The 25,339-nt window shown below is 40.3% G+C and overlaps 2 protein-coding genes across 2 annotated transcripts in view; both read right to left on the reverse strand.

The window, feature by feature from the left end:
* The window catches only part of LOC145457015 (uncharacterized), a 53,883-nt gene extending 52,570 nt beyond the window's left edge, over window positions 1–1,313 (reverse strand). Inside the window, exon 1 of the mRNA XM_080335174.1 lies at window positions 1,285–1,313. The gene's annotated coding sequence lies outside the window, so the exon portion shown is untranslated. The remainder of the gene's footprint in view (window positions 1–1,284) is intronic.
* Window positions 1–24,696, reverse strand: LOC145457003 (uncharacterized). Its single transcript, XM_080335152.1, has 3 exons — window positions 23,094–24,696; window positions 10,395–11,855; window positions 1–1,607 (listed from the first exon to the last, which is right to left on the reverse strand). Exons 1-3 carry the CDS (start codon window positions 23,128–23,130, stop codon window positions 1,318–1,320), a joined length of 1,788 nt encoding a protein of 595 aa, XP_080191278.1. The 5' UTR covers window positions 23,131–24,696; the 3' UTR covers window positions 1–1,317.
* Window positions 24,697–25,339: the final 643 nt, after the last annotated feature.

Here is a 25,339-nt window from a genome sequence, read left to right on the forward strand (position 1 = left end):
TTTGATTGCGGAGGATTTATTACCATTTCATCACTGGATAATTTTGTACAATGCATTGCTACTATGTACCATTGTCTGTTGTTTTTACGGCGCCCCTATCTGATATCAGACTAGTGCAACGAAAGCAGTGGTGACAAATAGCGATGTCGGCAGAATTCGTCAGATGCGTTGATCTAGCCATTACGATTCGCAAATTTCTTCGTCTTCGAGTCATATAAAATAAGCCAAGTCAATGACTTGAGTCGAGTCATGCGTAATGACTCGAGTACAAGTCGAGTCAATCCAAATATTGACTCGAGTCGAGTCGAGTCATTTTTTCATTTCAAGAAAATGACTCGAGTCAAGTCGAGTCACAAAAAAATCGTGACTCGAGTCGAGTCATGACTCGAGTCATTACAACCCTGGGTTTTGGATCGTGTAGCGTATTTCGCTTTTGATGTTGTGTGATTGCGGGTCAAGCTCACAACAGAGAGTCACTACATATTCGCAAACGGAAAACTGGATATTTCGAAGAAACTTTTGTAACAGTTGAAAGGCAATAAATTTCAACCATAGATGCTATAATGAAACGAAAATTGTAATATACGAAAAAGGTTCATAGTGCATAACCTGCCAAGGCTCGTTTCTGAACGTGAACCGCCAAATTTCCGAGCTCCACGCACAAAACGCGAACTTGATCCTCACGTTCACACCATCCCTACTGAATACGTTCCACATGCATGCATAATTTGTATTAAAATGTCGTATACAAGTGGAATTACACACATTTCTCGTTAAGAGTGCACTCGGGATTTATGACCGCGATATAATTCTGAGTTAGGTTCTGTTTCCGTGTAACACCCTTTTCGGCCCTTCGGGTGTGAATACGCACTCTTTCCGCTAATTATGTACGAACAGATCTCTCTGGTTTTTAAACGATGTTCCATGAAAGTTGACCTTCTGTAGAACTATGTTATGCAAGAAGGTAATATTATTGGTTTATCAGTGAAATTAACATTACACTCATTTCGAAAATAGTTATATCAATCACAAATGAGAACCGTGTTTTTCATGAGTCCCCTCAAACCTGAATTGGTTCGCGAAATGGAGTTTAGGAATCATTGGTCAATACTGATTCATTGAAATGTCGTCCCGTGACAATTTGATGTGATGAAAGAGTAGGACTTAGAAGGCTTCGCGTGGTATATTGCATCAGATTGAATTTGGTTGATTCAGAATGACCCTTTCTGTAGTTTTTCTAAGAAATCAATCGTCACATACAGAGTGATTTTCGCTAAACCTTACATGAATTGCACTCTTAAGACATCTTGCAATAATCTACAAAACCTTGTCGTCGTCGATACTGCCGTTCAAGAACAGATAATCGAGGCTTTCATTCCTTGCTGCAAGAGATCCAACGATTTCAGCTTCATCCCGACTCAATGAAATATAAGGTGTTTGGATCCCGGAAAGATTTTTCATCATATCATTGTCGTCGGATTCATAGATTGCCGTATAAAGTTCCATGCGAAAGAAGCTGAGATCCTGGCTGCGCTCGTTCTTTTCATTATCAAGTTGCGATCGAATAGATCGAGCGATAACGCGCTGTTTCTTTGTCTGATGTGGGACTGTTAGAAAACAAGTACTATCGTTACATTCACGTCACTTCGCGATGTTAGCTTCCAAAACATCGGCCCGAAACGCCACATACTGGCCGTGATCTTCGATATTAAATAGTTATTTCCTTGCAATCTGAGCCCCGCAGAACAAATTCGATCCGCACATGAAATTAATGCGGACTGTGCATTTAGAATCGCTTGTGTTTCCAGAAAGGAGTTTGCATTTTAATTTTGTACGGTGCGTATGAGGATTCCAATATTTTTTAAGAAGCGAAATTTTACCGGAGGTCACGAAATACCAGCATGCTTCGACAAAGTAATTAATAACACTCGACCCGCCCGACGTCAACTCGCGATGATCTCCAAAATACTCCTAGCCGTTTGGTGCGTGATTTTGTGTGTGTAAAATATACATGCCCTAAATTGTCGCCCCACCGAAAATTTACTCACGGTGACTGATGAAACATGATCCAAAACTAATAGTAACGATATATTTGACAGAGGAGGCCAAAGTAGTCAGGAAATATACTCAAGTAGAAGTTGAAGTAGCGTAGCTAAAATCTACTCAAGTAAACAAGAAAGGAAATAGTTGCTAGAAACGGTCGTGAATACGCTCTCATGCAGGGGAGATGTGGTACCGATGAGACACTGGAACCAAAAATACTTGAAAAAATATCTCTGATAATCCCGTGATTACTGTACGCGACTTTGTCTACAATGGCATGCTGGCAGAATCTTTCCTCACATGCAAAAAATTTCGACCTACGTGAGTTCTGGGGTCTGTGACAAATGATTTACGTTTTAGGGGGTGTAAATAAATTTGGATCGACGTATATATTTTTCTGTATCACCTTCCAGACTAACAAACCCCCAAAAATTTTTGTTGTAAAGTATATGGCTTGTATCAGGGTAATGGCAGATATTTTTTGAATCTGAATACCATCCTCGAGTGGACTATTTTCAATTAAATTACAATATTTATAGGGTGGGGGACGTATGGTACCATAGCCAAATCTAGCAAAATAGTTGGACCAACTAATCACTTAACAACAGAAACACGCCTACAGATATAGAGGCTGTGAATCATAGTTACCTGTGGTGTTTTATCGCTATTACGAGGTTTTGAAAAGTCATTATGTAGATTTTCCGGTAATATGTATGTGACATTAATTTTGTAAGTTTCGGCGGAAATCATAACGTGATTTTATCCCAACATCTGAGCTGATATAATTTATTTTATTCCTGAAGGTGGCGAGGAAACATTCTTCATTGGCATGTTGCAGCTTAGATTATAGTCTACACCAGTGGTTCTCAACCTTTTTCAACTCGCGGACCGGCAAAATTTCAAAAAATGTCTGGCGGACCGGTGAACTTTCAAAATTGAAATGAAGCCAAAATGTAAAGTATGCAACCGTTTTTTGCAATTATATGATGCTAGAGAGTGACATTTAGAGGGTTTTGATCGTAATTAATTATCTTCATGATGACATCCATGTGATTTTATGGTAGTCAGTCTGCTGAGTCGAGGTAAAATTGCCTCGTCCGGATAAACGTGCTACCGCCGAGTGTCGTTTAGAGTCTTTCGCGCCAAAGGCCGTGGGTTTAACAGACCACGTCAACTCGAATAATAATTTTCTCTTTGACAATATCGAGAGAAGAAGCGTTTCGGAGTCGAACCAAGCAGCTTCTCGTGCTACCTTTGCTCATTTATCCACTGCGACCGAACGCATAGGCTACTCTGCCAACTACTAATACAATGGGCGCCGGAAGAAAATACCTCACTATACATCAGGGTTGTAACCAAGTCATAAATATCCGAGTCACAAGTCAATCTTACTTTAATAGTTTTGACTCGAGTCAAGTCGAGTCATTTTCAATTCACCACCAAGTCAAGTCCGAGTTCAAGTCATCGAACAGAGGTTCGAGTCCGAGTCATGGTGTTGAATGCTCAGTTTCCAGTTAAAGTCATGTTAAACCCACTTTTATAACTCTGTTTGGTGATATCGAATGGTTCGTATTTATGAAATACTGATTTTTCGCACTTTTAACAGTTTCCTGTCGCATTTTCAAATACCATTACCAATAGACGATATCCCAATAGGGTGGTTACTTCACTTGTTCTTCGACATAACAATGAAATGTCGGTCTTGGCCGTCTGAGTCTCGAGTCATATGACTTGGTTCGAGTCATGCGCAATGACTCGAGTCCAAGTCGAGTCAATACACAGATTGACTCGAGTCGAGTCGAGTCATTTCCGTATTTTGAGAAAATGACTCGAGTCAAGTCGAGTCATCAGAAAATCGTGAGTCATTACAACCCTGCTATACATGCAATCCGCGCCGAAAAAGCACTTCGTCGGCCCACCCCATAAAACGTTGGTCTTGGGCCCAAAAGGCGCCAATGGCGAGAATTTTCGATCATTCATGACTGAATCGGTTTTCTCGCTGCCGAATTTTCGGCACGCGTTTCGGAGTCCCATGTTAGCCTAAACTTGATTATGTGTTGGTACGTCGTGGCGCAGTTATGGCTGACGCCGAAATGCCTATTTCTATTAATCATGCGTATTTTTCGGAGAAGGGCACTGAATAAGCAAGGCATTTAGTGACAATAAATCGCGTTAAGCGCGAAAGGAAAATGGCAAATGTTGGGAAAAGTGTTAAAAAAAACGCTATCATTTATGTTCATTTGCAAAATAATTTTGGGCTCTGCTCAAGCTCGGCCCTTCTCCAATTGGACGGTTTGGGGTGCCCCAGTTACGGTCCTGCGCAAAATGAATGAATCGAAAACGAATTATCGCGCAAACTGCGCTGTTTAGCGATGAGTCAGCTCGTAACTGTTCTGTACTTGTCGCCCGCATGTCGTCAAATGACACGCCTTGGACTTTAAGTCAAATCGAACATGTTTTCAGCCATAATGTCACCTCACGAAGTTCAGAATCAGTTTAAAATTTAGTGTTTTAATCATTTATCAATCGACAAGCCTTAAACATTGCATCTTGAACTTAAGGTATAAAATTGTAATATACCTGGCGGACCGGCAGGAATGACGTCGCGGACCGGCACCGGTCCGCGGACCGGCGGTTGAGAACCACTGGTCTACACAACAAAACAAGTTGAAAAATTAGAGTTTTGAGCGTATGTCTCATAGGTCCCATGGTCGTGTGCCATTGGACCCACCGGGTGGGGGCCGATGATACGTTCGAGCAACAAATTTGAAACGTTTATAAATATTTTTCGAAATGGATGATATCCATGTAAATGTCCGCGATAGGTAGAGCTTGTATCAAAGTGATGAGACAGCAAAAGATCCCCTATTCTCGGCTGAAGATTGAGGGCCAGAGATTATTTTGCAATTATTGAGCCATCGGTAGGCTACCCCATCTCTCCTAGCTGTCAATAGTTGGAAACTGAGCCCTGTCTACGATGCAGAGACTTTGGTTCGTACTGCCGCATACCAAGAGGTACAAAGTTTCCACACATAAGAATTCGATCGCACCATGGGATGCAAATAATAGTTTTGCTATCGAAGAGCTTTTGTGTACTCCAGAGCCGCGGATAATGTCATGGAATGGTGCCCTCCGCTCTATTAAAAGACCCGTAGTTGCGGCCTAAAGCAATATGGAGTTGTATCAGACATTGCATTAACAATTTGCGCGATTATTGTATGTTAACAAAAAATATGGTAGGTCGCAAATATGCCATTTTCATTTAATTTTACTTCGGAAAGAATGGGGCTACTGCGCACTTAGTTCTAAACTTATACAATACATGCATGTGCTCATAGCAAAATAACTCAGATTAATTAGAAGACCTCAATGTAACGATACCGTGCATAAGGAGCAATACAACTACATTTTCTGAAAGGGGATATATATTTCATGTACTTTTTAAAGGTTCTTGGAGGTACAGAACTTCAATATACAATTTTACATTCGGGTTCATTTCAATATGAATGTACTATTCAAATGTATTTTGTTCCAGACAGTTGCAACGGTGGTTGACGCTTAACGGTCAAACCCATAAAAGTCAAGTAGGTCTATCACATTTTCCATATTTGAACCGCCCTGCTAGATAACGATAAGATAGTTGGAGGCCAGATTATGATACGATAGTTCCAAACATATTTTCTGAGCCATTTTGACTGTGATGAAACATGCCATATGAGCGGCAATGGGGTATGAATCAATCAATCAATCAATCAGGTTTATTAATATTTTCATCATTTCAAAACATCACAAGACTGCGATACAATGAAAAGATAGGAAGGTGTCGAAACAACTTGGTGTAGCCATTAAGATCAGACACCCACCTTAGCCTAGGCGAAGTAAATAAGAGGCATGCACACTGAATTAAAAGTAATGCAGAGAATATAAGACGCAAGCGACAAAATGGGGTGGCATTTGCAAGAAACCGCGCCATCCGCCACCTAAACTATATTAGACGATACGTCCGTGAACACATACTTGTCGCTCCTCATTTATTTCGCGCGAAGCCCGACGAAGATTCTGGACATTCTTTAAATTTTGTGACAGTTAAATTGTTGTTGGTGCTCAGAGAAAACAGTCTCTAAATTTCGCCGTCTCATTCTCTGTCTCTCTCTGTCACACTCAATACTGTCACACTCAATACTGCTACCTTACAAACTGTAAATAGCGAAAAGTAGTAAGTTAACCACAAAATATGAAGAAGGAGAAGTAGAGAAAACAGAGATATACTTGAGTAAGTACTAAAAGTAGAGGAGAAATACTTTATTACTTCTAAAAAGTAGAAGTATTTCGTTACTGACCACCTACGATTTTTGACAATATTCATTCAATACCTGTGAAATAATCTAGAGCGTGGCGTGACTAGATAACAAATACTCGCTGCCAATGTTCCCTCTAATTTATCACGAGTCTGCGCGCACTCATAAACTCACTGCGCGGTCCGTCGGACAACAGTGCGTAACGACTAAAAAAGATCATCATTTCGGCTTTTTTTGTGCGCGCTACACATTTTTATGTGCGCGCAGACTTTGAAAGCAGTTGCTTTTGTTGATTTTATTTTTCATTCAGGTTCAATTTTTTCTTGTGTGAAGCTTAGATTTTCTGTGCTCAGAGACCGTGTCTGCACTGCGCAATTTCGCACGCGCGCAGCTTAGAGGAAACAGTGCTCGCTACGAACCTGTATTCGCCGTCAGGCCTACATATTCCGGCCTGTTCGTAAATAACGTGGTACTGGACTTGATTCAGTAGGGGAAAACATGCATAATGCATATACTGTGTGCAGTGAATCGCATATATCGGTGGTTCTTAAACCTTAAAACAAAAGACGTAATTATCGCATGGATTTTTTTAAATAGCTTAAAACACTTTAAAACACAGCACAAATGAACACAAAACACCACGTTTTTACATCAATGTGACGGATGTATGCGCTATTGCGACCAATATTTCCTCTAATTTTTGACGAGTCTGCGCACACTCACGAACTCACTTCGGATTTTTTGTGCGCAACTTAGATTTTCTGTGCGCAGAGACCATGTCAGCACTGCGCAGCTTAGAGGGAACATTAATTGCGACCATGAGCATCTCGGTTATGTTTAGCTCCGTGTTGGACAACGTAATCCTGATACTGCGAATACGTCTCAATTGGTTCAAATTCACATGCCACCCCGAACACGCTGGTTTCCTATAGGACAGGGATTCCCCACCTTACAATGTCCGCGACCCAAATTTCGATTTGAATATGTTCCATGACTCACTTCTCAATTTGTCGTGCTGATTACTAAAAATGGGTCAGCACCTTCGCCCGAACGTTCTCACAACATATGGTGGAAGCTGGCGACTATACTCACAGTACTAGCGATTATGGAATTATGAACTCGGAAACCTCCATCTATGAAGACTATAACAACGTACGTAAGTCTTTTGGAGCCATTTATATGTCAATCCAATCGATAGTGAAGTAGCCTACCTGAAATCCTGCGACAAGCGAAATACAAATATCGATCTCTAAGTTATTTGGCGGCGCCGAGCACGTTTGTATGTATTGTATACTGTCAACACATATAGCACTACCGGTCATATGTAGTTTTCAGGAAAGGAGAAATTCCCGTCCTGTTGATTTCTATTCACCCGACTCTTCATCTTCATACTAGCGGTCAGACGCTAACCTTACAATATAGTAGGTCACGCTTTATATAGCGCTCTGACTGATCTCGTAATTTGATTACCTGGTAGGCATTCCTCAAAGGTCCTTTTTTTTCTAGTTTGAAAATTGAACTAAAATTTTCAGAGATGAACCGCCCATATCATCCAGTTTATTGGCATTCTTGTAATAGTCGTTGTTATTTAATTTTCGTCTCCGCGACCTCTAGGTTGGGAACCCCTGCCATAGGACTGCCGTCTAGGGGCGGATAATTTCATCACCACTTTTTATGTATCCGTTTCTCAAACACACCCACCCTCTGTAACAATAAGTCTGGTATTACGCGATTGACAAACGAGCCTCCATAGCAGGGGTCACCAACACGCGGGCCGCATGCGGCCCGCGACCTGATTTGAAGAAATTTTGGAATAACGCTTTCCAAAGCATTTTGAAATGCTGAAACTGATTTCAGTTAAAAAATATATTGTTGTTGGTGTTCAAAGTAACCATTCTACTATGGCCAATATCACTATTCCTCACTATCTGATACGGCTTCGGCATGGTAATATCATTCCAAGGAGAACGAACTTGCTGATATGAATGGGCATATTGCCTTGACGTGCAATGGCCCACCATTGCCGAGACTGATGCGCTTGAAAAATGATTTCGGGCTCTACAAAAGACCATGCTTTACGAGGAGATAGTTTTCCAGCTAGTAGGCTACCGTGTCTAGCTAACCCAAATATCGATTCTTTAATCCAGGGGTGGCCAATCTGCGGCAGTAGAAGGAAAAGTATGCGGCCGTCAACACTTAATTCCATTAGGATGTGTTGGCGGCCGTCAATATGCAAATTGAACTTGCGAATTGACTCCCTACTTAATGAGAGATTTGACTTATTCTTGAAATTTTCTTCGCGCTAGGCGCGGTTCAATACGTGTTAATTTTCGATTTTAATATAGTAGTGTACTTTGTAATCTGAGTCCCGCAGTACAGACGCAAACAGCAGAAGAAAATGATGCATGCGCCCCATAAAGAAATACAATTTTTAATCGTGTTCTTCTCATCATGAATGAAATTTGTTTCTGGTACAGGCCTGCATTTGGGCGAATCAAATATGCTATATTTCCACTATACCGAAAAATCTGGTGGGAGGTCAAGAAATAATTGCATGCAACAAAGGGGAGTAATAAGAATTGGCACACAAAGATGCAGCACCGCATTATTAACTTCCCTAAGTTTTCGAATACACCCCCTGCATCAACCCTACCGGTGAATCTGATCACAGTGGCCGAGAAAAGATAAATGTTTGATTGTAATATTTATTGACAAAATACACTAATGAAAGTGAAAAAAATTTCGCGCTTGGCGCGACTACAGAACTATTCCCCGTGGCTCTTCATAACATGACAACTCACGATTTCGGTGCGCATAGTATACCGATATGAGTAAATAGATTAGTCCGGAGTAGACCGGCAATGGTCATGAACAGTTTAATGTGGGTATTTGGTCCCATTTAGTTCAATATGCGGCCGCAAGCTACATGAGTAATAGAAATGCCGCCGTGAATAGCAAAAAGGTTGGTCACCCCTGTTATAGTTGCTACAGAGTGTTGTCAGGTATCGTGCGCAGCTCATAGTTCAAAATATGATTAAATTGGTGATCATGATATTTTTTGTTGTATTTGTGTTTGTACAATAAAATATTATTTCTTTTGTGGTGACTATGCCCGTCGCCCATGTTAGAGAGCACAGAATTGTACTATTTGTACTAACGTAGAGTTATGAAAAGTGGTTGTTAAACTGCGTTGCCTATTTTAATCTCGATATTGAAGTCTTGCGGCCCGCGGCCTCCAGGAATTTTGAAAAGTAGCCCGCGACCCATTTTGAGTTGGCGACCCCTGCTCCATAGCTATAACGGCGAAGGTAAGAAAAAGCAATTTTGTGGTGGTTGGGTAGCTATAAAGCATGATGTGCAGTTGCGTTCAGTGTTTCGTCATGCAAAAGACATCGGATGATCACTTGCAGGTGAGGGGTTGCAGGTATTCATCACTCCACTTGCCGATTAACTAGATGTGGTATGTCGTACGTCACACAACAAACTTAATTTCTTCAGCAAGACTGTAGCAGTCAAAAAAACTTGAGAATCTTTACGTTTGAGTATACCACCATATATTTTACCTGTCACATAGACTCATAAACAAGGTCGTAAACGCTCTTTTGCCTGCTACCTGTGTGTATTTCGGTAATCGGGGCTGCACCAGAAGAGTCCAAACCCTCCACATGAGGGGTCCCAAGCATTAGTTCGTAAAGGAACATAAAGTAGAATATTCGTGGGCACTGGGCAGATTATGTTAGCTGAAACTTTTAATTTGTTATTCGCGCTTTAAAGTCGCTATATTTATTAATTTTAATCCTGCTTCCCTCTCAATATTTTGCTCTCTAGAAAACTGCATCCGCGAAGAGGAGAGAATGGTAGCAGAAAAATGTCGCAGTGGAGGGAGATCAGATGATCAGGAGAAGCTTTAATGGTGATATTGTGATTTGAAACATAAATTTGTATTTATCTATAGTTTCATATACATCATATCATTGAGATGAATTGAAAAAAATACAACATACCAACTATTTTCTAGAATTCCAACTCTCAGAACCGCGGGTTTATACTCACCTTTATGAAGATCATCCGTTGATTTTTCGTGAACGAGTCCGGCGACGAATCTGCGAACGACCGACCATCGTTCCTGATGGAGATGTTTTTTATCGAATTGAGAGAATTTCCGAAAAGTCATATGCGCTATAAAGCTTGCTGCAAGGAACTCTTGAATGCTTTGATGACAGAAGAAGAAGATAAAATCACCCTCAATTAAATGACGACTAAGTAGATTGTTACAAGGAACCTTCATTATTAAGTCCTTAACGTCTTCCATATCAACACCGGACTTTCTCAAATCGTCTTTGTGAAACACTACCCGCCCTTCCATCATTCCTCGATAAGCCATCTCCTTCAATTTAAATATGATATCGTCAATTTTGTCGTGCTGTCGAACGTTCTCAACACGTCGAAGAGCAGCAATAATTCTTCTGTACAGTTCGGTTACTGTAGTGGGAGGTGATCCCGTCGGATCTCTTGCCATCACAACTGCTGTTAAAATTAGGAACACGGGAACAGACACTAGGTTAAGTAGCCTAGGTGACATAACACGGATATTATCCCAAACGCCAGCCCCTTTCTTTCCGATTAGAAACACGAAAAGCTTTTCTGCGTCGTCCGGTGTAAACCCCGAAGGGCTGATGATTTCGCTAGGTCGTGCTTCTGTGGGCAACTCTGACACTCTAAATTCGCGTGAAGCGAAGAGTATTTTCGCCTGGGGGAACAGATTCCCAGACAGAATGTTGTACATGATTGTTGCCGTGTCGGCATGGGAAAACGGATTAATTTTCGTACTATTTTTTTTATAATCGATCTTCCACGCAGCCTGATCTAGACCGTCGAAATATAGAATTGCTTTCGTTTGGTTATCCAGCAACCACTGATAAGCATTTTCCACATCAGCCTCATTTTTGAAAAGTCCTCCGAAAAGACATTTAGACGGCTTTATATGTTCGGCGTACTGCACGGCTTTCAATTCAACAAAATATATCATTTTACAGCTATCTTGATTGAAGCCTTCCTGCGTCGGGGAAAATGAATCGAGTGATTTTCTCGCTAATCTACGCATGAGAGTGGTTTTCCCGGATCCCGCGGACGCGACAATGCCGACGATAGAACTTTCCTCACGGTTTAAGGAAGTGCCCTCTCCAGTAATTGACTTCAAAACCTGATCGAACGTCAGGTCATCCTCCTGTTTCACTTCGTGCCTGGTAAATCCTATTTCTTTTCTTAATTGATTTTTCAATACCTTCTTTCTTTTTATACCAAAGCATGACAGCGTCTTTGTTGTTACTTCCATGTCTTCGACGTGCTGATACCTCCCTTTGAAGTAATCTTCAACTTTCACTTTTCGCATACGCGGATTAACTTGAAAATCCGGTTGGTACAGCCCCTCGGTTTTGAAGTGATCAAGAATTTTTTCGGTAGTTTTTCCACGCGTATTGGCATTGACGATATTTATAAGTGTCGAATATTTTTCTGCAATACAAAAATTACCAGCAGGCGTTATTATGTTATCATCCCTACTCAAGGGCTACATTTCTGATCTTATAATCAATAGATCTCTGGTCGTTGAACACTGACTGACCTCAGCCGTTTTCAAGCAAAATCAGTTCCAGTCCAAAGCCCGGATAAATGGGTAGGGTTGCAGCAGGATAGGCGTCCTGCGTTACTCCCAAGTCAGATATTTATGCGGATCACTAAGTAATGAATGGTCAGAACTGATCATCTGTGACTGAATGACGGATTTTTATCTCAGCCTCCCCTTCTCTAACCGCATGGTGAGAGATATGATCGAATTTGATATTCAAAATATATAAATCTGCAATTCATTTTTGATCCTGTCCAAATTCCAAGTCCAAATAAAGTAACGACTGAAATCAAATGGATAACTATTAGAAATCCTACTAGAATTCTCATACCCAATTTTTTCAAATCATAACCGCATGTGGTCTGGTCATCTTTAGCCGGTGATTGTAACTTCTATCAGCTACAGACGATAAGATAACACATCCGTAACAATCTGTCTTTGTTTCCATCGACGTATCGCGAATCGGCGATCGAATTTTAAGTATGATATTACTATAAGGCAATATTGACATTTAGCAAATCGCATTTATAAAAACCGATGTTTATTGTCCACAGTAAACCTGAAGACGTAGGCTTTACTGGCCTGACTGCGAAACTAAAATGAAGTGGCTTGATCTGATGCATGTGGATAACATTGATCGAAACCTACCGGGTGAGATGCAATTTAGTGAAAGCGGCATATTACAGAAAAGTATAAAATACGCCAACATTTACCTAATGACCTAAAATTTATTCGAAATCACTGCACATGGATTCTATAACTGATACTAACTTAAGTATGGTTATTGATGCCCATTTTTAAATAAGTTGTTAACTCAAATTCCACGACCGTTCTTGCAAAGCGAAACCCCGTTGATGAAAGCTGATGTACATACTTAAATAAACGGCGCATAAAGCAAGACAAAGTAGGTCGTAAAACTAGGTTTTTAAATAGTAGTCTTGTGGGGTTAGAGAGACAAACCTAGAAACACAATAAGTCAACAGCTAGTAACCACACATAACACAACGCAACTAACAGCGTACTAACAGCAAAACAACTGAACTAGGGAGGCGACGCCCAATAAACAATTACACTGGGAGACAGTTTTGAACCAAACATTTCTCGAATTTGATTTTACACTTGACATAAGCTAATTTTGGGGTGCTTATTCCAAAAATGCCAGCGGTTCTCTTCTATTACGTCAAGATTTTGCTCTACGTCATATGCCCAAAATATGCAAATTTTTCCGAATTTACCCATATTACTTTCCATACCATATAGAAATCCACACTTTTATCATGTAATAAGTTATATAGCCACGGGCTCAATTGAATTTTAAGAAAAAGGTACTGCCCAGTCAACAAAAGTGTGTACATTCAATGCCGAAACAGGCGAAGAAAGTGCAGGAGAGAAGTGAACGCAACCGTTTTGACACCACAGTGAGGCGGCACCTTTGATGTACAAAAACTGATCGCTCTCGAATTCAGAAGATCGATTGTTCTCCTTTCCATTCGTCGGCCAGCGAGATTGGTGTCAGTGTAATTAACCAATCAAATTGCGCTTGATTATCACGCGGCGATTGTGATGTCATAAGTCATCGGATGTTGTTTACCGCTGCACACTTGAAGTTTGAATTATCGTACCGGCGAATTGTATTTCCGAGACTGTAGCGATGGAAGGGAATATGAATGAAGTTCTTAGTTGAGTTAAGTGGAGCAAGAGATAGTTCGGGATAATTTTGATGTTTTTCACATGCTTGCTTAGATGTGCATTGGTAGTGAAATGGTGTTTCGAATAGCAGATCAGTCATATTAATTGCTTGTTTGCGTTAGGCTTGTAAAATAGGACTTGATATAAATGCTGACTTTGACTTTTCCGTGGCCTGAAGTGTCAGGTTGGCGGCAGTGAACAGCGTGATACTTGTCAAGTGTTCTGACCGTTATGCGTACTACGGATTTGTTGATATATAGTTTAATGTAAACCGCGGAAGAGTGTCGTTACGCGCGCCGGATCTTGACGTGTTGTGGTTATGGCTTTGACATCATTTGCTAGTGCATTCATTAATGTAGGCTAGGTATATTAACGAAACATGGGATATGTCCAAACCATCTATTTTAGGGTTTCCATATTTCAGCAACCAAAATTCCGGACACTCTTTAGCGCCCACTGGTGGATTTCAAAATGAGTTGTGACGTCACACTTGCAAAGCTTTCCTCATAGACCAGAGGTGGTCACGATCACAGATGGGCACAGTCCGGTTCAGGAGCCGGAGCAGGATTTCATTGATTTGTACCTGGCGGACTGGATCCGGATTTTGAATTTGCAGTGACGGTCGGATTTTAACCGGATTTTTTTTTGAGAGAGAGAGAGGGTCTTTATTTTCATCCAACCAAAATACATAACACACGGCAGTGGTGGTGGTACAGAAAATATGCATGCACACTTGCAGAGTATTCGGTATTAGATAGGAATGATCGATGAGGGTGTAAAGGTCATCTAGTTTGATCACACCAGCATCAAATAGATATACACTTGACTCTGAACAGTCTGGCTGTAAAAAATGTTACGGTAGTTAAAAAAATATGGTTAATTAGCGTTATTCTTGCAGGATTTTTCGGATTCTCGACTCCCCGTTTGGAACCACTATCTTCGAATAAAGCATTTAAACGGCCTTAACGGTCTCTAGGAATATAACGTTCTCCTATAATTGCGATTACAATTACGCTTATTCCAGTAAATGAAGGTTGTTTTATTTATATTTTATTGCAGTTTTTGCGAGGGTGGTAGTCTCCATATTAAAATCAATAAATGTGACAGTAAATCGCGCGCAGCGCGAAGAACAATATCATGCATCAGCATAAATATTCCCTAAAAATGTTGTTTTTATGCTGATTTACGAAAAAGTTATGAGCCTACGTCAAGTCTTCAAAATTCCGGACATTTGGCATATTTTTGAAATTCCTCCCGGACGCTAGTTTGAACAGTGAAATTCCGGACATGTCCGGGAAATTCCGGACGTATGGCAACCCTAATCTATTTTCTCTGTCTGCGTTATTTGTGACTGAATTTACAATCGTTACAACGGTTGCCATTTCAACTGTTCAGCCAAATACTCTATCTTGTAATAATTTCTGATTAAAATTTGTGATACTCATTTCAGTTAATCTACGAGTTATTTTATTGCTATATCTAGCCTTTATTTTACGATGGAGACAGAAGCCATGAAGTGACTGCCCAAATATCAGTATAAATCTGATGGTGAATTGAAAGAAATGCAGCGTTGGCGAAGGCAACAGTTCATAAGAAATCGTTCTCTAAGCATTGGTTCAGCCTGCAGCGACAATGTCCTTGATCAGCCGATTGTCACTACTACTGTTATCTCGCTTTCTGTAGTGTACATCGATGAATATGAGGCCAGTGGAATTAACCCAGATACCAGAGACCAAGCCAAGCCTCAACGTGGGTTTTATCAGGGTTGTAATGACCCGAGTCATGACTCGACTCGAGTCAGACTCGAGTCACGATTTTTTTGTGACTCGACTTGACTCGAGTCATTTTCTTGAAATGGCAAAATGACTCGACTCGACTCGAGTCAATATTTGGATTGACTCGACTTGTACTCGAGTCATTACGCATGACTCGACCCAAGTCATTGACTCGGCCTATTTTATATGACTTGTGGATGTAGAAATTTGCAAATCGTAATGGCTAGATCAACGCATCTGTTGAATTCTGCCGCCATCGCTATTTGTCACCACCGCTTCCGATGCACTCGTCTGATATCAGATATATGCCGCCGTAAAACAACAGACAATGGTACATATTAGCAATGCATTGCACAAAATGATCCAGTAATGAAGGTGTAATAGATCCTCCGCAATCAAAGTACTCACGACTTTTCAACTACACAAGACTTTTCAATTATACAAGCAAACAATCGAAGCAAAGTTCAATTAGAGCCAATGCAATGACTCAGATGGTCAAGTGCTTAGAAGAGCTCAACGGTTCTCAGCCATTTTCTAGACACGACCCCCTTTATGATAGTGAAAAATTTTTCGCTTCTTTATCGTCATATCACAAAATCCAACCGGGATGCTAGCAACCTCAACAGATTGTTTGATGTCATGGAAGGTTATGACTGTTGATGAGAGGATTAAAAAATATGAAATTCGGTCTATACACAAAGAAACACACGTGAATTACAGGTAAATTACCGGTAAATTTCGCAGAGCGCGAAAAAAATTCAGTTGACCGCTTCATCGCGCCCCCCATCAGATGTTTCACGCCCCATCCACCCCCCCCCTTCCAAGGAGGGCGCGCCCCCAGGTTGAGAACCACTGAGCTAGACTGATAAGCTCTTGTGTAGATTTGAAGGCGATGATTCTTTGCATTTTTCGGCAACTAGAAAGAATGAGTATCCAACGCTCCTAAGTATGGGTCAAAAATGCTTGTCCATTCCTGCATTTAGTACACCAGTGGTACGTGTATTCAGTAGAGGTGGGTTTATTCTAAGGTAGGGTTGCCACACGTCTGGAATTTCCGGGACATGTCCGGAATTTCACTGTTAAAACTGCGTCCCGGATGAATTTCGAAAATATGCCGAAATGTCTGGAATTTTGAAGTAAGCTCATAATTTCATCATCATAAACAATATTATATTTGGGTAGATTTATGCTACGTGAAATTTTTGTTCGCGCTATGCGCGATTTAGTATCACATATGTCGGCTTTAATATGGGGACTACCACCCTGGCAAAAACTGTGATCAAAGATAAATAACAATAACATTCATTTACAGAAATAAGTCTAATTGCAATTACAATTACAAGATAACGCTATATTCGTAGAGTCGGTTTACACCGTTTCGGTGCTTTATTCAAAGGTAGAGGTTCTAAACCTGGACGTTCTAAACCTGGGGGTAGTTTGCCTTTATTATAGGGTTCGCGAAGATGATGAATGCAATCAAATCAGTTTCCAAATATGCCGTGGATAAGTCTGGGCAAATGTGCCGACCTTCAATTAGTAATCAGCCTATCAAATTTTGAGCTGGGCCACGGAACATTTTCATATTGGAAATGGAGTCGCGACCATGAACGGTTGGAAACCAGCAGGTGTGCGGTGTTTATATAGATCAGTGATGCATTGCGCACAGGCATTAGGCTGATAAATAGTCCTATCGATGTGACATGAGCATGACTTTACAATGTACAATTACTATGTACAATTTAAAGGAGTATTCGGAAAATTTGAAAAAATGATTTTGAAGAGCCCCGTTGTACAATTATTTCTTTAATGCTGTAAATGCGATGTAGTCTGTAATGCAATTGGGAAAACCTTTAGTAATATCAAAAGGTATCTGTTCTTTCGTCACTGCACAGTGCACTTAGCTGCATGCACGCTTTTACAGCATCCTGGTATGGTGAACATACCTCTTCAGACATTAGCGTGCATTTGTTGATTCTCTATTAGCTCTGACGCGAATTCGATGGTTTTTTTTATCAGATAGCATGTAGACGTGAATTCCTTGGTTCTCTATCAGCTATTTGTGAGCTGTCGTCGATCTGCTCGAAAGAAAAACAGAATGCCGGTGCTTGTATTTGTTATGTGTATCGGACTGAGAAGACAGATATTTGATATTAAGTTCTAAGATTAGTAGAGTTATCATTTTGGCGGCCTGTCTTGTCTATCTGTAGCATCGGAATTCGCTATCACCCAAGCAGGATTGAAAGCATGAGTTGAACTTGACTTCAATACCGTGACTTGGACTCGGACTCGAGTCATAACACTATGACTCGGACTTGACCCTTGAAACTGTGACTTGGACTCGGACTCGACTCGGTGATGAATTGAAGATGACTCGACTTGACTCGAGTCAAAACCATAAAAGTCAGATTGACTCGTGACTCGGAACCATGTGACTTGGTTACAACCCTGGGTTTTATCATTCACAATTGGGCTCTGAATGAAGTTAGCGTCCCACACAGTAAGCTGGCTGCTGATGGTAGCTCCGCGTTGCCTTGACCCTATTCTTCCCGCCAAGGCACAGACTTGTTTGATAAACCAGATTTTGTCTGCATTTCAATTCAAGAACAGGAATAGTTGTATCAAACTTGTCCCGGAAAGAACATCTCTCTGTATCTCGACTGAAATCAATGTGACGTTTTATGCATTTCATATGACTGTATTATGACTGTATTTGACCGGTATTTTGAATGTATGCTCGTGGTGGATTTTATTATAACCAACATGATAATGAAAATATGTTGTCAAATTGTGATATCTTGCAACATAAGGTTAATATATCTGCCAGAAAGCAACAACGATTCAGGTAGCGATAGGGTTACTAGCGGTTGTAAGCTGTAGTAACGAGAGGGTTAATGAACGGCAACTAAAGGGTTAATGAGTCTGCAGCTGAAGTGCGAAAAGTGTATCTTTTGAAGCATCATTTGGACATTGAATGCGCAAAATACGCCGGGCGATCGCTTTCCATTTTGTTGACTGGGTGGTATCCATCTAGATCAGTGGATCTCAGCCTTTTCGTATTCACCGACCCCCTTTGGACCGCCACGGATACCCGCGGATACCCACAGTTTTAGTTCAAATTCAGCTATATTTTCGTGCAACCGTTATCTGCCTTGTGCAAATAATGCTTATAAACAGCAACAAAATGACCATTTTTGAAAATAACATCATGTTATTTATGTGGAAATTAGGAAGACTTTTGGTATCTCAAAGCGAATTCTGTAGCTGCATCTCTTAATACACGCGGTCGTGTCTTGAAAATCCGCGCCGTCGATCTGATATGAAGGAGTGCCGAGAATGCCTCTCCACAAATATAGGTGGTGGCGAATGTAGTAGCAACACGTAAAGCATCTGGCGACACCTTTGGGTATGATCGCAACATAGGATAGCACCGAAATTGGGAAACAGATCTTTAATGAAGTTGTAACGTTCGGCCTAGTCATTTCTATCTAGCAGCTCATCTTGAAGTTTTTCTGGAATAGCGGCTTATCACAGAAGAAAACGGATTTTTGCAAACAATATTTTTCCAAAACAACAACAAAACATTTCTAAACAGCAATCAGTTTGTATCAGTAGGCAATTTGGCATTTGAAATGAGTTTGCACAGTCGAATATTCCATCTCAAACGGCCGTTCTGTTTATGTGGGTTCTGAAGTTTTAGCAGTTACGAAGCGAAACTAACTCGTGATTTCTCCAATTAAAAAAATACAAATTCGGGTATCTACCATTTTGCAAATTTGTAGGCTTCGCGGACCCCCTGAAATTGCTTCGCAGACCTCCGGTTGAGAACCACTGATCTAGGCCGATGCTTTCACCCATTTTTGGTCAGAGGATGCAATCATCCGAGTATATTTGTGACACATATTTGATGCAAACTGCAGGATATTGCAAGAAAAATAAACATTACAGTTACTATCAGCTACAGGTTCAATGCCCCGTTCAGCTTATCAAGTGTAACTTGAAACTCCTCTACGCTCGATAATTTGGATCAGGATGAAGATCTTAGGGATAGCAGGCCTAATGATGAAGATTTTCAACTCGAAGATGATTCAGAACGTAGAGTAGTCCATCAACACAAGTTAATATGATCTGACATAGGCTCTGGAACTTACAATAAAAATGTACGGTACTTTTAACATCCTTGCCATTTTAAAATAGATTACTTGGCAAAAAAGAGAAGATATCTCACTTTCCATCATGAGAAAGAGTGTTTTCATCGTGGGGCTAGTTTCGGTAGCTTTGTGTATTGCCGTGATACTGGCATTGGCATGACACTGTTACTAGGATTGCATTTAAAACCAAAGTCAGTTTAAAACAAGCATGTTTAAAACAAGGCCCTTGTTAAAAACATGTTTTTTTAAAGCCATGACGTCAGAAATATTCAATTGTGACGTGATAGCGAATTGACATTGACAATTGAAAATATAGGGTAAATATTGCTCCTTTTACGAAATATCTGTACTATAGCTGTTGAACCGACTATTTTGAGGGTTCTTATCATCCCATATTGGTTTACGTCGGCTACATCGGGTGGTAATAGTCCGTAGGCTCATACAACATGTTTTTTAGGAAGTATTTAAACAATTTTGGCATAATTTTACAACTTGAAAAAAGCACAATTTTGTTTTTTTAAAAAGGCCTTTGTTCAAAACACTGTTTAAAACAGGTTTTAAACAAAATGTTTTAAATAACCATTTGTTTTAAATGCAACCCTAACTAACTGTTACTATGGGTTACTGGAGGAGTTAGGAATCCCGATTTACAACTCAAATGAATGGCAAATGTCCATTCGCAGCTCAGAAAGGATCCTAAAGTGTGGCATTCTCCAAAATGGCAACGTCTTAGGTGCAGTAACAATTGCACCCGCAGTTAGTCTTCGTAAATAATACAGAAACATTGAGAATAATACAGAAACATTGACTTGTTGCACGCTTGGATCATGTGTCAGCTTTGAAATGTGTTTTCTTAGTGGTCAGAAAATAAGGATGCACATATGTAACCCTGATACACGTGCGCCACTGCCATATTTTTATGTCGGGAAAGCAGACATTCAAAAAAGCTAAAATATCTAATTAATTTCCCGGAAAACCTTGGCATAGTCAGCGAAGAGCAAGGAGAAACTGTCCCCCAATATCTGAAGATGATGGGGTGGGGGGGGGGGGGGTAAGATATCAGAATAGATTGAAGCTTACATATGGCCCGCGGGAAGGTTTCGTGTGGCCCGCGAGGTAATTCTATAAATCAGTTATAACATCAAATAATTAATAATCCAGTTAACATTGAAATGCCAACCCAAAATTCAATAGCTTGACCCGCTACTTTGCACAAAATGGTAGACGCATGTTTGCCGAAATATTCGATATCGATATGTCTAAGGGCCGAATCCTCCTGTCCTTGCCAAATGAGCCTATCAGTGGTATACCAAGAAGACCCGCAATATATGCAAGTAACATTATTATTGGTCGAGTTCAATAATTACCTTTGAAAAAATTCCACGCTTAGCGCGACCAGCTCATGAATGCACACTGAGTTTTTATGACATAATTGTTATCAATTTTAATGCATAGTAATATAAGTATCGTTTTCAATGTTACCTAATTCGGCTCGCTCCTATCGGACGACTAAAAAAAGGTAATCACTATTGAATTGGCCCGCGCCGTCGTTCGTAAATCTCATGTGGCCCTTTGGCCGGAAAGGTTGCCCCACCCCTGGTCTAAATCAACCAAATACAGCAGTGCAAATGTTTAGTTGAAGTCTATTGATTGACTTTCGACTGCTTGTGGTTTTTGAATCGTTTCATTCAATGAACATAAAATGTTAAAAGTATTAGGCTACTTTTATGTGGGTTATGAGATAATGTGGTGGTTGCCTAACCAGAAAACTTGACGTGATAGAAAAAAACGGAAGTAATTTTTGAATTCAGCGCCCAAAAGTCAGTCAAAATCAATTGTCTTATCAAAGTCAACAAAAACTGTGTTCACCAGTGTTATATGAGAGCAATCCTTGCGGTGCCTAATCTATTGTTATATAATTACTACTGCAGATACCTCCTGTAATGCATTTCGTACATAAAAGACCATGTAGCTCATTATCCGTCGACTATCGAGATTTGTTGCTCAGTACTCGAATAATGATCAGAATACATTGCCCAACCTTTTGCTGGCCACGGTTGGGAATAGTTTATGCAACATTCGAATTCAAATGGCTGTAATGCCGGCTTCCACAATATTTTAGGCTCTTGACTTCGGGTGCAATATTTCAATGTGACGTTTAGGCCATCGAACTGACCACTAGGTGACGTACATTTCGTAAGATACCTACCCATTTTCTAAGTTTTGACCATTGAACGAATTGACCTCCTTGCCTTAGTGTCTCTTAAAACTAAAAGTGTACAATAGTCTTCAGGTTATTGATCGGATAGGTATAATGCAATACCGCAGTAGGCATTAGCGAGTATCACTAGACATGCCGAGATCTACTTGTACAATGCTTTTCAACATAGCTACGAATGCGGAATATTATACAATAATGAATGACGGGGTTTGGTAACTCAACGGTGAACGGTGAATTGTAAAATTTAATAAAATGGAAAATGTTTATTCGAAAGAATCATCGACGCTCTCTTTGAGTCAATCTTACGTGATGAGAATAGTAGATCATTTATTAATATATTCAAGTGACTCGGACTTACATTTACAAATCACGATCGCCCGGTTAGCCTACATAACATCAATACCAAGACCGGCGCCGCAATGTTCGCCAACGAAAGATCCTGTTGATTCGACCACAAACTATTGAATATAAATTAGTAGATTTCGTACTCGGGAAGATTACACTTCCGTCTTAAGTAAGTAAAATTTGCACGTAAAAAGTCCGGTTAATTTGTACAATTCCCCGCCAAACTCGGACACAGGTTCGTAATTACTATCGTTAGGTTATGACACTGTAAGCAGTAGCCTACTTTGGTCGTTTCAACACAGATGAGTGAGTATTGTGACACAGCAATGATCCGTGCACCCACAAGCGACAAGAAATTCATGTAAGGCCGTGCCAGCTTCATAGTCGCTTTTATACTCGGTACAATTGCGTCCATCTTGTAAACCATCTTGGTATGGAAAAGTTCGGAATAAAAAGTGAAATTGATTACTAAAGTAAAGGAAAATAAAGAGTAAAGACTGACTACTCGCAGGTAGCTGCGCGGGCGGCGAGATTAAAAAGTGCTATTCCATCCCTATATTATGCGTGTGCTACACATTAATAGAATATGTAGTATTTGTTGTATCGTTTTGTATCGACATACTGTGCAATACCATAAAGCCGAAGGTATATAACTCTTTAGGGTCTTCTGTGGTCAGTGCGGATTACTACATAGCTCACCTACAATTCATTTATTACACAACAGTACCGTTTAATGAATATATTTTGCGCCGTTTCGCATGATCAATGGCCATGAAACGAACAAATGATTTTTCGCCTAATTCGGCCCAAAGGGAACAGAACCAAACAGTCCGAATTTAGCGGAGTCGACTATATATCTTATCAACGAAAGTTACCGAACCCTGTAGTAGACCATGCATTCTTCGAAACGGAGACACCATCTATTGAATGAAATAGCATTACACTCACCTTGGTCTGCAGAACTTGCATCTGCTTCAGTGCTCATAACGTTGTAGACGTTTACATTGATCTGATCGCCAGTCACGACGTTAACCGAGCTGTTTGCGAAATTTTGACTGACGTTTTCACCCTCTGCCAACGATGCAGATCCTAAGACACACCAGAATGTTGCAGTGTTGGGAACAAGTCGTTACCTGCGAGTCTCGTCAAGTCCTCTCGGGTCATGCCACATTTTGACTCGCGTCGAGACAAGTCACGCCATTCGATTTTCGAAGGTGACTGTTGCAGTCAAGCAAGTTGAATTTTTGGAGTGCGTACCATGATACAAAAGCAGTGCATTTTGGTAACTGTTTGAAGTGCAGATTGAGTCGCCATTTATTTTCAATCGAGGAACGAATATAGAGTTAAATATACATGCAAAAATGAGTTGCATAGCTCACGCATAAGTACAATTGATAGACTACGTAACTAGCTGTACAGCCTGAGTTTATATCAGTTATAATATAGGCGAGAATAAGAAACCGAAAAAAGTTGAAACAGATTGATATGATGCAATACATTACCCAACTACAGCTCCATAAAATACAATATAACCCTACTCCAATTGTTGTCGTGTAATATAAATGCATAAATTATGTTCGCTCGATTTAAATGATAGGGTTGAGAATCGAGAACATTGGGCATTGTGCGTAGTCAATAGACCATGGATACATTGCTATTAGATAACGACAGGGGTGAGAAGTAAGCTCTGATCACTTCGTGTTCGGTAAAACACTTGCACTAACACAACGGAGGCTCAGTAAACCGGGGAATCACGCACAATCATTGAATACTGGTTCAGGGTAGGATACACAGAGATTTATTCTGCACCGATTACTTGATGACTTGAAAGTGACTCGTAAATTTTGCAGCACATTTCTGAAACGTTGAGTCAAGTCAAGTCATTTTGCGAAGTGACTCGAGTCAAATCAGTCATAACAAAAATTTGACCTATGTCATCCCAACACTAGAATGCTGCACTGCAGACGATGTTTCGATGCATATTCATAAAATAGTTTTGAATTTGTAGGATCATCGAAACTTTCTACTCTCTTATTTAGCAGTATTTGGATAGACAACGAGAAAAATAAATGATATTTCGATAAACGTGAAACTAGTTCATAAGGCTAATATTGATGAATAGGAATTTAAAAATTTCAGGAATTACCAACCGTAACCGCATGCATCGGGCAACAAATATATATTAACACATCAGCCATACCATAATTTTGTTCTTGAACCTTTTCCGCCATGATAAGGATCCCCTGATAGTGTGTACAGTTATTCTATCAGACCATACTGAAAATACAAGGGCGTGATACATTAACGAAGTTCCCAACTTTACTCGAGGTCTGTGTGGAGAAGCGATTACATTTCATGACGTGAGAATATGCGATTTGATCAAATAATCCCTCGATGCAATATCAAAGCAATCACCCATTGCGATGAAATTTCAATGTGATATACAGCCGCCAGCAGATGTGTGATACGACGATGAGAAACATGTAGGCTATTCCTACAAAAAAAGCGCAGCATATTGGCCGACACCTTCGATATTGATTCGTGCAGGTGCCGCAATGGCCAGCGCAGAATAGTTATGTCTCTGCAATCTGAGACCCGCAGTATAAATGCGACCACGGAGAGAAAGAATGTATCAAGTGGAGAAATGGGCAGAAGTTTTTTTTGGTTTTATTTGGAACGTGTGACCTATTTCAATATCATTTGCGTAGCGAAGATGTTTCGCGTAGGTCACGAAATAAGGACATGCTTCAACAAAGTAATTAATAACAATGAGATCAGGACTGACGGCGAGAAACTCGTGCATAGTCTTAACCGTGTGACATGAACAGCAGGATAACGATATACAATTGAGTGCCTCATATGTTCAAAGTCATCACCGAGATATCAAAACCTGTACATTATGGATAATATAATGATGATCGGCCTTGAATGATGTTTTATTGATGTCTTTAGTCATACAAATACCAATGGATATACCGATGGTTGGGTTGCTGGTTTTGTTAATCACGCACACTTTAGAGAGAGGTTCCTGAGAAACTATTTGCAGCAGGGGTATACTTGTTTACTAAAGTAGTTCATATTAAAGACGTATACATTCATTGATAACGCTCATGGATAACGTGTTGCTTCGAGGACGGCGATTTTCGAATTTTAAGTCTCAATTATGTTTGCGAAGCTAATATGAGTCAGGCTCT

This window comes from Botryllus schlosseri, chromosome 15, assembly GCF_051294905.1.
Source record: "Botryllus schlosseri isolate E-star chromosome 15, Bs_hap1, whole genome shotgun sequence".
Taxonomy (NCBI): Eukaryota; Metazoa; Chordata; class Ascidiacea; order Stolidobranchia; family Styelidae; genus Botryllus; species Botryllus schlosseri.

What these genes read in the sequence shown, in the direction of transcription:
- LOC145457003 (XM_080335152.1), bottom strand. Translation starts at nt 23,130, where the DNA reads ATGAGCACTGAAGCAGATGCAAGTTCTGCAGACCAAG. An exon ending in TGCAAGTTCTGCAGACCAAG is followed by an intron (nt 11,856 to 23,093) that starts GTGAGTGTAATG and finishes TTTGTATTGCAG; the next exon opens with AAAAATATTCGACACTTATA. An exon ending in AACGGATGATCTTCATAAAG is followed by an intron (nt 1,608 to 10,394) that starts GTGAGTATAAAC and finishes GTTTTCTAACAG; the next exon opens with TCCCACATCAGACAAAGAAA.